General features: G+C 44.5%; 2 protein-coding genes across 4 annotated transcripts; both read right to left on the bottom strand.

Annotated features, from left to right (window-relative positions):
* Positions 1-248: 248 nt before the first annotated feature.
* LOC309708917 (leukocyte elastase inhibitor-like) lies at positions 249-9,371 on the bottom strand (the record flags this gene model as incomplete). The annotated part of the gene is made up of 8 exons (XM_082537268.1): positions 249-587; positions 715-895; positions 967-1,056; positions 1,202-1,279; positions 1,660-1,802; positions 4,532-4,691; positions 9,156-9,267; positions 9,361-9,371. The coding sequence occupies 8 exons, from the start codon at positions 9,369-9,371 to the stop codon at positions 361-363; spliced, it is 1,002 nt and encodes a 333-aa protein (XP_082393394.1). The 3' UTR covers positions 249-360.
* LOC309707737 (uncharacterized protein) lies at positions 4,540-12,245 on the bottom strand. Of its 3 annotated transcripts, none has more exons than XM_082535224.1 (7): positions 11,080-12,245; positions 10,863-10,975; positions 9,745-9,926; positions 9,581-9,652; positions 9,361-9,480; positions 9,114-9,267; positions 4,540-4,649 (listed from the first exon to the last, which is right to left on the bottom strand). In XM_082535224.1, exons 1-4 carry the CDS (start codon positions 11,126-11,128, stop codon positions 9,637-9,639), a joined length of 360 nt encoding a protein of 119 aa, XP_082391350.1. In that variant the 5' UTR covers positions 11,129-12,245; the 3' UTR covers positions 4,540-4,649; positions 9,114-9,267; positions 9,361-9,480; positions 9,581-9,636. The 3 variants fall into 3 exon arrangements, with proteins under 3 accessions (XP_082391350.1, XP_082391352.1, XP_082391351.1); XM_082535226.1 differs by having other exon boundaries at positions 10,863-10,920; positions 11,080-12,244; XM_082535225.1 differs by lacking the exons at positions 4,540-4,649; positions 9,114-9,267; positions 9,361-9,480; positions 9,581-9,652 and adding an exon at positions 9,497-9,529.
* Between the last annotated feature and the right edge of the window lie 441 nt (positions 12,246-12,686).

Below are 12,686 nucleotides of genomic sequence, written 5' to 3'. Positions count from 1 at the left end.
CCTGGTTTCCCATGTCAGAGATGTCATGGCTGAAAGGATCATCGCATATTGAGCTCAAAGCTAAACTCTTGTGTAGGGCCTCTTTCCATGTTGCACCATTCATTTTAAAAAGTCCTGGTAACAAGAGACAGAGGTGACTTGATGTATTACAGTTACTTCCCAATTTACAGAAATGATGTGACTTCTGACATTTTCCTAGCAGGAAATGTGCTACTGTGGGACACTGAAAGAATAAACAGCAAGGCACGTTTTGTTTTAATAACTTTTCTTTACTTCATTTGTATGAACTAGGTTTACCTTACAAAATCTTATACTGTATATAATGTTTTATGTTTAATTCATGTCAATGTCAGCTCGTGTTTACTCGGGTGAGCAGTACCGGCCCACAAAGAGAATGCTCTTGGTGGGTTTATGTCGGATGAAGAAGATGAAGGGATGGTCGGCAACAAACTCAGCGGGAATCATTATAGAGCGGACTTCCATGTCAACCCCAGTGGCAGCAGCAGCCTCAGCTCCTTCTTCATTTACATCCACCAAAGCCTTGTGGACAACTTTGGACACTATCAGGTCATTTGCTGGAGACATTCCTAGTAGATGAAGAGCCCAGAAATCAGTTGTGTTTTTTTCTTTACCAGATGATGTTTTGCAGTTTTTGTGCTCTCAATATAACTGTATAATTGATTCAGTGTGTCTCATTGGTGCAATATTTCTCACCAGAGAAGTCTCTCTTGTAGATGTCAAAAGCGTTCTCCATTCCCATGTTGGTCAGGATTTTCTCCAAGTCATACTTCTCCTCCATCTTAAATCGAGGGAGCTTGACATCAACCTCGTTGGGGCTCATCATGTCTGGGCGAGTCCAGTCCACAAAGTTCTGATAGGTCAGCTCCTTCTCCAGCTGTGTGGATACAGTGTCACTAGCTTGTCTGATTGAAACTGGACATTAAAGTACTGGTAAGTGCATCTTACCTTTTCCAAGCCTGTGGTATCATCTTCTATGTCATTAGGCAGGAATATGAGCATGCTGAGGTCATTTCCTTTATACGGCATCTCAAGAATCTGTCCAGAAACATCGTTTTTATTTATTACTCCATCAAAGATGATCTGACTTCCTAATCTAGAAATTTAGGCTGATATTTGTAAAAGACAAGTTTTAGATCATGCTGGTGAAATCCTGTAATAAGCTGAAAGTGATGGATGTTACCTTGCAGTTGGCCTCAGGAATGGTCGCAAAAGGAAATTTACTTTTCTGCTGCATCATCTTCACCGGCTTAGTGTCGTTCTGAAAAATAGGGGAGACAAGAGAAATGTTTTTTGTGTTTAGTCTCAAAATGATCTCAAAAAGTTCTGTCATGGTTTTATTCCAGCCATTGAGTGGATTTGGATGTAGAGCACACGTCACAACACAACTTGTTCTTGTTAGTCGAAGTTTGTGATGTGCTGTTGTTTGAGATTTATTTGAGAACTTATTGGATATTACATGAATAATAAACTGCATTGCATAACTGCATAAAGTTGGAAAGTGATCGTCCTAAAAGCACGATTTTATCCCCTCAGAGCTCCAGGCTTCATGTTCTCATTCAGCAAAATCCACAGCTCGTTTGTAGTATGACAGATCAAAGTATAACTGCACCATCCTATGCTGCCTTTCTGCACTGTTACCTTGTTCAGTCGAAACTGCACATCAGCAGTCTTCTCCTCCTTAAACTGCGTGTTCCAGCTGCCCTTGAAGTAAATGGCATTCACGAGAACCAGCTTCGTCAGGCTACCCACTGCATCCTGGCTTAGCAAGTCCTTGATTTTATCTGGTAAAAAGGATTTATGAAAACTATTAACTATTACCAAAGATGCACTAGTTACTGTACAACATCTTCAGCTATAAAATCAGAAAACAGGGCAACAGCAAGATGGTTTTTATTTTAAAAAAAGGGGGAAAAAGCTTTATGATCAGTATAACAGGGAACAAAAAACAAAAATTCAAGTGTAGGCTTGAACAAAATTCAAGCCTACGCTTGAAGCCACTGAGGCACAGCTGGCTGCCGGCAGAGCCGGCGGGCACGCCGGTGCAGCTCCCTCTAGCTTCTGCTCGGTGGCTACTGGGTGACGCCTCGTCTGGGGATCCTCAGCCCTTCCCATGAGGGTGGCACGGATGCCCCTCCGGTGGTCCTCCTTGGGCTCTCGCACTCTGGGGCCTCTGGATGTCTGGGGCCTGGATCTCCTCCATGCCTGCTTCATGGCCTGGGGGATGGGGCTATGGCTCGCTACATCCTCTTGCAGACCATTACATGTGGAAACCATTTGAATACAAGCGCGCTGATCCACACAGGTGTGCACACGGGTGTTCACTGCTCGTAGACTTAAATTACACCTTTCTTGGCTGCTACTTCAAAGCACATTGCGTGCTGCACAACAACATTGAATATTTAGTATTTACTGCTGTTTACACTTAGCTAGATTAATGCGATGGTGTTGTGTTTAGAAAGTTGCTTTGGTTTTTTTTGCTTGTTTTCTATTCTTTCTCTCTCAACAGGTGATCCAGGAGATTTTATTTATTTTCCCCCTTTCTCACTGTCCCTCTCCCCTTCTGTTTTTCTTTTCCTTCCTCTTTCTTTCTCCCTTTCCTGTCCCTCACTCATGTCTGTCCCGTCTGTAACAACTGAAAATAAAATAAAATAAATAATAAAAACAAAGGTCGATCAAATGGACCAATACGGCAATGCCACGATGATCCATTTGGCAAAATAAATCCATTGGGTATCCTTGTTGGTCTTCAGACAAATATTCTGACGGCTAAAGAACCAAATGGGACAGGCAAAAAAAAAAAAAGAAAGAAGCCACTCAGGAGGTTGTTAGCGGGGGTGACGCGATGCTTCTGGTATGCATGAATTAATTAAACAGTCCAATAACTCCAGCAGTACTTATCTTGTCCTTTTTGGTCTTTGTTCCAAACATTTTAAGATAAAAGCGCAGCGGTCACAAACGTTTTGCCTTCTTATGATTAACAACACACCTGACGCTGATTACGTGCGTCCACCTTAAATACCTTACATAAACCTACCATACAGGAACTTAAAAAGGTGGAATCCTCAGTGGTGCTTGGTGCCACACCCTCAGGGACTTTAATGTTATATAAAAACACTGACAGCTCAATATCTACCTCAGTCACTCTCCCTGATCCAGCTGAGTCACCAATAGGAAAAATCTGCTTTTCACAGGAACTTGGTAACAGCAATAAGAGAATACGTAGTTTATTCCAAGAAGATATCGTCTCTCTCCCATATATAACATCTTATTGGAACCGATATGTTCCAGATATCAAGTGGAAGACAGTCTGGATGGTCCCCCATAAATATTTGATTGTAAATAAGGTGAAAGAAGTCTCATTTAAAATTCTACATAAATGTTATCCAGCCAGTCACTACATGGTAAAATTTAAAAGGGACATAAATACTAATTGTATTTTCTGTGGGGATCATCCAGAAACTGTGACACATCTTTTTTGGTACTGTTCTTTTACACCGAGATTCTGGAAGGAATTTAGCAGGTTTGTTATTGTCCATATTTTAAGGGAGTTTTCTTTACGATGGGAAAATGTTTTATTCTGTTTGTTTAAGTTCCCCAAGAAGTATGAGAAATGTTTTTTATGATGAATTTGTTCATACTTTTAGCTACATTTTTTATCCATAAATGTAAGTTTACTAACAAAACACCATATTTCTGTCATTATTTTAAGGATGTGGAAATGTACATACAATCAATATCAGACTCCACCAACACAAAGGCTCTCAAAACAATACATGTATGTGTATTCTTATAATTGTTACCCTTTTCTTTTACTCTTGGCTTTTTGTGTTCATGTTCTGTTGTTTTGTATACTTCATCTGTTCGTATGTTGTATACTCATTGTTTGTTAAATAAAGTAAAAAAAAAAAAAAGAAAGAAAAAGAAACTTAAAAAGGTTACCTCTAGCGGCAACATGAGGTATCAACCCAAAAATGGCTCCTACAAAAATAATGGGATTAAGATGTCTCATTTCCAGCAGGTGGCACCACAGTCCTATAACCCTCATAGAAAGTCCTTGTATCCTATTATTATAGATGGTAGATTTATAAATGGCCTGTATTTGTATCGCGCTTTTATAAAAACAATGAATGAATTTCCTGCTGCACTTAAGATAATATAAAGATATAGAATCAATAGCAGCCAATCCTAAATGGGCCTGAAAAATAAAAATATGTTAAAGACACAAGTGATCAAAGTAGAAGTACCCATCACATAATATAATAAGAATAGAAGAATTGGCCTGCTATTTACAGCAACATACTGCTGTGATGGTTTTATTAATAGCATGAAACCAAACAGTAAAACCCAGAGATAGTGCTGCTTAATACTGAATAGAAATTAGACTGGAAGAACTGGAAACAGAAAATAATGTGGACGGTGGACAATCCGGTAATAATGTCTCAACTGAACACAACACAACTGATCCCCAAGGATTTACAGTGGAGATCATTTAAAGTTACATTATGCTTACCTTGTGTCTGCTTCTCCACCCAGCTGTTGATGTGGACCCTGGCCTCCTCTGCATTTCCTTTGAAGTCCACAGACTCGAGCTCAGCGTTGTAATGCTTTTTGGTGCCTTTTAAAAATTCCTGGAATTGTGAAAATAAGTCACTCGAAACAGATTCAACAAACTACGGAGACTTCAATCAAGTTCAGTCACTGTGTTAAAACATTTTCAGTCCTTTGGATGCAGTTGAAGCTTGAACTAACCAGTCAGCCTTTGTCTTTTTTTTTTTTTTTTTAAATAAATAGGACAGGGGGAATGAATGAGAGAAAGAGGGGGAGAGAAAGAAAGAAAACCAAAGGGGAGAAGAGACGGTGAGAAGGGGGGGGAAGAGAGAGAGAGAAAAAAAAAAAAAAGAACTCCTGGGTCACCTGTATGGAGAAAAAAAAAAACAAACAAACAAAAAAAACAAAACAGAGGAGACAGCAAACAACAAAGAGCAACATAATAATAGAGAAAACAAAGCACCATCACAATAAACTAGCTAGCCATAGATATCAATATTTACTAAATAATAAACGATATTGTGCAGCACGCAAGATAGACAGCGCACAGTGTGCTTTGAGGTAGCAGCCAAGAAAGCTTTAGTCCGCGTCTGTGAATACCCATGTGTGCATACCTGTGTGGATCAGCATGCTTGCATTCCAAAGGTTTCTCCATGTAATGATCTGCTAGGGAGTGTGGGGGGGGCCACAGCCCCGTCCTCCAGGGTGTGAAGCGGGTATGGAGGAGATCAAAACTCCAGACATCCAGAGGCCCCCAGAACACAAGAGACCATGGAAGACCAACAGAGGGGCAGCCGCGCCACTGTTCCAGTAAGAGCTGAGGAGAGTCCCAGATGAGGGCTCATTCAGCAGCCACGGAGCAGAAGTCAGGGGGAGTTGCAGTGACGCGCCCGTGAGCTCCGCCGGCCCCCAGCTGCGCCTGAGTGACCGAGCCCCAGGCCGAGAGGCCGGGGGCACCCCACCTCCAAAGGGGCCCGAGCGAGCCCCAGGCCCCGACAAGCGGCCGCCAAGGAGTGAGCCGGTGTGTACCCAGACGCCCACCCCCAGACACAAAGAACCACCAACACACCGACACCTGAGGGAGTCCGCCACCGGCAGGGGAAGTGGTGGTGGGTGGAGATAGGCCTCCAAACCTTGGGAGGGCCTGAGGTGTCCCCAGAGAGGTGGCGTCTGATACCCAACCTGACATATAGACACAGACATACAGGCACACACAGACACAAACATCCATTCCCACCCTCATGCTCTCATATGCACTTACTCCACACTCAACCAACGTGGAGACAGACATAAAGAGACGCTGTACACACAATCACACTCCCCAAGCGTACTCTACAAACCGGGTCTAGGTACCCTTGCCCCTGGAGGGGGGAATTGCACCCAGACCCAGGTGGTGTTACCCTTTTCCCTGCGGTGGGGAGAGGCAGACCACCCCGACTCCGCAGCAGCAGGGAGGCCCCACACCCCAGACCGCAGTCGGACGGCCAACTCCTCCTACTAGCCCTCCCGCTCCAGCAGGCCGCAGAGAATGGGGGTGGGAGAAGACTCCAAACCTCCCTCCACCCGCTCATTGTAGTGTTGATGCATATGTGTTCTAAGGTGCAATTAAAACCCAGGAGGGCATGGAGCTACCTGCCATGGAGCAGCAGGTAAGCGCATAGTCCCTCCTGCTAGCCCTCAATGACTAAGTGTATTTAAAATTGAGAGGTGGGCAACGACGTCAGGGGTGAGGTATACACCCTGATGGTAAATTGGACTCCGTGATTGTGCCCACCCCCAAGATCCTATATGTATGTGTAATGAGAGTGTGAATAATGTGAATGTCTAAGTTGTGGGATAAAATTGAGGCAGAGGCAGCCAGAAGGGGACAGGGGGGGGGGGGTAGCCTCCTCTGCACCCTGGTGACATACCCCCACTCCAAGGCCCTGCATGTGTGGGTGGTTGTGGAAGAGCGGGAAGAGGGAGGCAGCTGGAGATGGGGAGGGAAGGAAGGGAGGGGCAGAAACATTTTCAGTCCTTTGGATGCAGTTGAAGCTTGAACTAACCAGTCAGCCTTTGTCTAATAAAAGATTAAAGCAAATAGCTTGTTGGATGCCAATTTAAGTAGCCAGCATAGAAAAATACACAGATTGTGGGTAAGCTGGTTTGTAACGTTTCGGTTCAGATGGCAGCAGTTTTTGCTGACAAATGTAAGTTTTAGTATTTCTAAGTATTAATAAATTACTGTTTTACTTCTTTATATATTTCTTTATACTATTTGCAAATATTTTAAAAGTTTAATCTGCTGTGATGACTGGAACACAAAGGAGAGAAATGGTGCCTTGTCTCTTGTTATGAACTGTAAATAGCTAAGTGCTTAGAGCAGCTGGTCCTAGCACACTTCAAATCCTGTCTCCCCCCCACCCTGGACCCCCACCAATTTGCATACCGCCAGAAGAGGAGCACAGAGGATGCAGTCTCCATCGCACTGCACTCTGTCCTCTCACACCTGGACAACAACAACACCTACGCCAGAATGCTGTTTATAGACTTCAGTTCAGCATTCAATACAATCCACCCCTCACAACTCATCAGGAAACTGACAGACCTGGGCATCAGTTCCCTCATCTGCAAATGGTTACTGGACTTCCTGACCAACCGCCCCCAACATGTCCGGCTGGATAACCACTGCTCATCTACCATCACAATGAACACCGGTGTACCACAAGGCTGTGTGATGAGCCCTTTCCTCTACTCCCTCTTCACCCACGACTGCAGACCTGCTGATGGTTCCAACACCATCATTAAGTTTGCAGATGACACCACGGTGATTGGCCTCATCAGTGACAACGATGAGGCCGCCTACAGGGAGGAGGTGGATCGTCTGGCTGAGTGGTGCGACAGAAACAACCTGCTGCTTAACACCGAGAAGACCAAGGAGCTCATCGTGGACTACAGGAGGAATGCTGACCCACATCCACCCATCCACATTAAGGGGACGGCTGTGGAGCGTGTGAGCAGCTTCAAGTTCCTGGGAGTCCACATCTCCGAGGATCTCACCTGGACGACCAACTGCTCCAAGCTGGTCAAGAAGGCTCACCAGCGCCTCTTCTTCTTGAGGACTCTGAGGAAGAACCACCTGTCCTCAGACATCCTGGTGAACTTCTATCGCTGCACCATCGAGAGCATCCTGACCAACTGTATAACAGTCTGGTACGGGAACTGCTCTGCCTCGGACCGGAAGGCGTTGCAGAGGGTCGTGAAAACTGCCCAGCGCATCGCCGGAGCACCACTTCCTGCCATAAAAGACATCTACAGGAAGCGGTGTCTGAAAAGGGCTGGGAAAATCATCAAAGACCCCAGTCACCCATCACATGGACTCTTCACCCTCCTGCCCTCTGGGAGGCGCCACAGGAGCCTCCGGACTAAGACCACCAGGTACCGGAACAGCTACTTCCCCACAGCTGTCAGACTCCTGAACTCTGCCTCCTGACATCTGACCCACGTTAAACTCATGCACTGAACATACACACCCCCACAATGGACAACTGTACCCTCAAACACACAATAATAACATGGAGTGAACCACCACTCACAACCACCAGCACTTTATATAGCCTCTGTAGAAACTATCTACACCCTCACTTATCTTAACTGCACTACTGTATAGCTCTGTGTAAATAATCATTCTGTACATTCAATAATCTTTAATCCTACAACTGTTTACAACTTGCATAGTTGCCGGGGATTCCCATGATGCATTGAGTTTTTCCTTTCCAGTCACCTTTCTCACTCACTATGCATTAATAGACCTCTCTGCATTGAATCATATCTGTTATTAACCTCTGTCTCTCTTCCACAGCATGTCTTTATCCTGTTTTCCTTCTCTCACCCCAACTGGTCGCAGCAGATGGTCCCGCCCCTCCCTGAGCCTGGTTCTGCTGGAGGTTTCTTCCTGTTAAAGGGGAGTTTTTACTTCCCACTGTCGCCCAAGTGCTTGCTCATAGGGGGTCATATGATTGTTGGGTTTTTCTCTGTATCTGTAACCGGAAGGTCGCCGGTTCGATCCCCGGGCTCTCTGTCCTGGTCGTTGTGTCCTTGGGCAAGACACTTTACCCTACGGCCTACTGGTGTTAGCCAGAGGGGCCGATGGCGCGATATGCCAGCCTCGCTTCTGTCAGTCTGCCCCAGGGCAGCTGTGGCTACAACCGTAGCTTGCCTCCACCAGTGTGTGTGAATGTGAGAGTGAATGAATAATGGCTTGTAAATGTAAAGTGCTTTGGGTGCCTTGAAAAGCGCTATATAAATCCAATCCATTATTATTATCTATGAAGCGCCTTGAGGCGACTTTTGTTGTGATTTGGCGCTATATAAATAAAATTGAATTGAATTACCTGAGGAAGAAGCAGAGTTGGTTTGTTTCCAGCTGAAATCATCCAGGCTCAGGAATTTGAATCGATCCACATCACTTCTGCTTGAACTAGAGAACATGAGTGTCGACTTACATTTGGTCTGTGAGACACATGTCATAGTGACAGTATTTGGGTTAATATGGCATTACTCACCCTGGTCGCATTTCTTCAATATCAGGCACCAAGTTCAGGAACTCGTTCTTTTGCAGCCCGCGCAAGGTAGGAGGTCTCCAGAGTGGGAACCATCGGGAAGTTTTCACAGTCTGAGCAGGAGGGACTGGAGGCACGTGAGCTGTTCTCAGGGGTCCTTTAACACAAATCACACCAAGTTAGAATCAAATGGATAACCTGTCAATAACCGTTTGCAGATCGAGGTCAATGTTCCTAAAAATATGTTTACTTCTGGCCCATGGAGCCACAGCGGGAGTCCGAGAGAGGGGCAGGTAGAGGAAGGGGTGAGGGTGGCACTGCTGAAGCTCGTCACGGATGGATCACGTCCGATCGGTGAGATGAGAGAAAGCTGAAGTGAAACAACAGCAGGATGAGGTAGACGTCAATATAGGAACTCCCTGATGTGACACAGAAAGGCTATTTTTTAATTTCTTTGTATTATTTCTCACCTTGCAGTCACTGATGCTGTTCACCAGCTGGTTGTATTCAGTATTGAAGGTGTGTGTCAGAAGGCGCAGGCACTACAACACAACAGGAACAAAACCGATCAGCTCCGAGCAGAGAAGGAAGAAGGCAGCAACAAGAACGCCCACTAAGCCCACGTTTTTCTCACCTTGGTGGCCAGCTCCTTCTCACGCTTTCAAAGGTGGTGCTGGAGATCTGCGAGGAGGCGGAGGTGGACGTGGACAGAGTGCTGGAGCTCACGCTGGGGGACAGAGACTCACTCAGGGACTTGGTGGTGGGAGCTGTTCCCACGGGAGCCGCCTCTCCCAGAAGGTGACGGGTCTTTTCCACCTGGAAGAAAGATGGGGGCTAATGTGAGGTAGGGAGAAGAGGGGACGTTAGTCATGTAAAGGCCATAGGTGAGGGTAGGGACGTAGATCGACCGGTAAATTGAGAGCTTCGCTTTTACACTCAGCTCCCTCTTCACCACGACGGACCGGTGCAGCGTCCGCATTACTGCAGCTGCAGCCCCAATCCGTCTGTCGATCTCCGGCTCCCTTCTCCCATCACTCGCGAACAAGACCCCGAGATACTTGAACTCCTCCACTTGGGGCAGGAACTCATCCCCGACTCATCCTATATTTCCGTTTTTATATTTCTAATGTTTGCCTTGTTTTCTTCACTGTCTAGTCTGCCTCTGTCTTGCCTGTATGGATGCATTTACACCGAAATGTCCCCAACAAAGGATGTTTTAATTCACCACTATTCCAGTGAAACACGAGTCTCCCATCTTCCTGCTACCAGTCTGGAGTTTTTGTTCACCAAAGCACACACCAACTTCATACTGACGGACAGATCACTGCCCTTTTGCCGCCTTGTCTGACCGTGTTTTGTGGCTGTGGTTCACTTCACCTCACTCTTCCCCATTCTTGTCATTAAATCAGGCTGTTCTGCAACCATGGCAGCCATTCACTCTATGGCTTTATTCATGGTGTATTTTACCCCTTCACCAAAGGCCGTTCTCGTTTCCAACATTATATTTGCAGTGTTCGTCTATCTATCAATATCTGCGGAGTATTTTTTTTAACGAGTATCCTATTTTCTAAAGCACAGCATGTAAAGGGTAGCTCGGTTAGCAGGATGCTAGCATGTAGCGCTTAGTGAGACACGCCTCAGACGAGTTGAGCAAAGACCCCGTCTGTGTACTTTATACGTGAGCAACGGATTTAAATAAAATTAAGGTTTCAAAAGACAAACTTGAAGATAAAAAAATATATATATACTCACCGGAGAGCCGCCAGGGTTTGCCGCTGCCATCTTGGCGCTCCTAAATTCAAAACTGCCTCTGCAGTCAGGCAGGGGAGGCGTGGAAATTGTCTTTGAGTTAGTCAAACGTTTTCCTTAGTTCGAGTAGATGATAAAAAAAATAATAATAAATGGGATTTTAAGTAGGACTAGGCGTTCTGTAATGATCTCTATTTAGGAGAAAAACTTAATCACTCACCTTTAAACAGCTCTCTTTTAGGAGACACACTGCTGGCTAACGGTGTCATGTGATCAAACAGCGTAATTTAATTGGCTGAGAGCCACTCGACTCGATCTGGTGCTGATTGCTCTGGCTTGGGTCATTAAAGTTCATCACTTTTGCAGTTGAATTTTTGCAGGTGAATTTTTTTCAGGTGAATTTTTGCAGGTGAATTTTTTTCAGGTGAATTTTTGCAGGTGAATTTTTTTCAGGTGAATTTTTGCAGGTGAATTTTTTGCAGGTGAATTTTTGCAGGTGAATTTTTGCAGGTGAATATTTTTGCAGGGAAATTTGGAGGATAAAAATTCAGTGTCATAAATTCAATGTCTAAAAATACTTGAATTCTGATGATACTATATTTCTTCCATACTCTGTGGTCTTAGTTCTATTGGATTTGACTTCAGCCTTTGACACGGTTGACCATGATATCCTTTTGGCAAGATTGGAACAAGTAGTAGGCCTTAAAGGAAATGTTCTATCTTGGTTTAAATCATATTTCTCTGAGAGGTCGTTCTCTGTCATGATGGGAAAATATTCCTCTTCTTCTGCCCATTTTCGTTGTGGTGTGCCCCAGGGCTCGGTATTGGGTCCTGTGTTGTTTTCTCTGTATATGCTGCCCTTGGGCTCCACTTTTGAAAAACATAATGTCTCTTTTCACTGCTATGCTGATGATATTCAAATCTACCTCCACCTGACTGGGGATGTTTCATCTTCACTACATCCTCTGTTTGATTGTCTGAGCGATGTCAAAAACTGGTTATGACGTAACTTTCTTACTTTAAATGAAAAGAAGACAGAAATTATTGTTTTTGATAGAAATATGCCTCTGGGACAACTGACTGGCACATTCGGGCCTGTTGCTAACCACCTTACTGATGCTGCTAGGAATCTTGGAGTTTTCATGGATAGTTCCTTCAAACTAGATAAACAGGTCTCTACTGTGGTAAAAACCAGCTTTCACCAACTACGCCTAATTTCTAAGGCTAAACCTTACATACCACACAAAGATCTGGAGAAACTCATTCATGCTTTCATCACTTCAAGACTGGATTATTGTAATTCTCTCTACTTGGGCCTACAATCTTCTCTTCTTCAGCGTTTGCAGCTGGTCCAAAATGCCGCAGCACGTCTCTTGACCGGCACTAGAAAGTACGATTCTATCACCCCTGTTCTGGAAAATTTACACTGGCTTCCTATTAAATACCGAATTGATTTTAAAATCTTATTGTTTACTTGTAAAATTCTAAACAATATGGCACCTGACTACCTAGCTGATCTCCTCTGTCTGTATAGCCCTCAGAGAGCACTAAGATCATCGGGCCAACTGCTCTTAGTGCAACCTAGGTCTCGGCTGAAGACCAGAGGAGACCGTGCCTTTGCCGTTGCTGCACCCAGGTTATGGAATACTCTTCCTCTTCATATTCGCGCATCAGATTCCATTCAGTCTTTTAAATCACGTTTAAAAACGTATTTGTTTAACCTGGCATTCAAGGCGATTTAGGGTAATTTACATCTGGCTTTGCATTTGGATTATGTAATTATTTTATATTTTATTTATATCTGTAATTTATATTTTATATTGTGAT

Source organism: Aulonocara stuartgranti, assembly GCF_965226115.1.
Source record: "Aulonocara stuartgranti genome assembly, chromosome: 6".
Taxonomy (NCBI): Eukaryota; Metazoa; Chordata; class Actinopteri; order Cichliformes; family Cichlidae; genus Aulonocara; species Aulonocara stuartgranti.
This window is presented reverse-complemented; position numbering and strand designations above follow the sequence as displayed.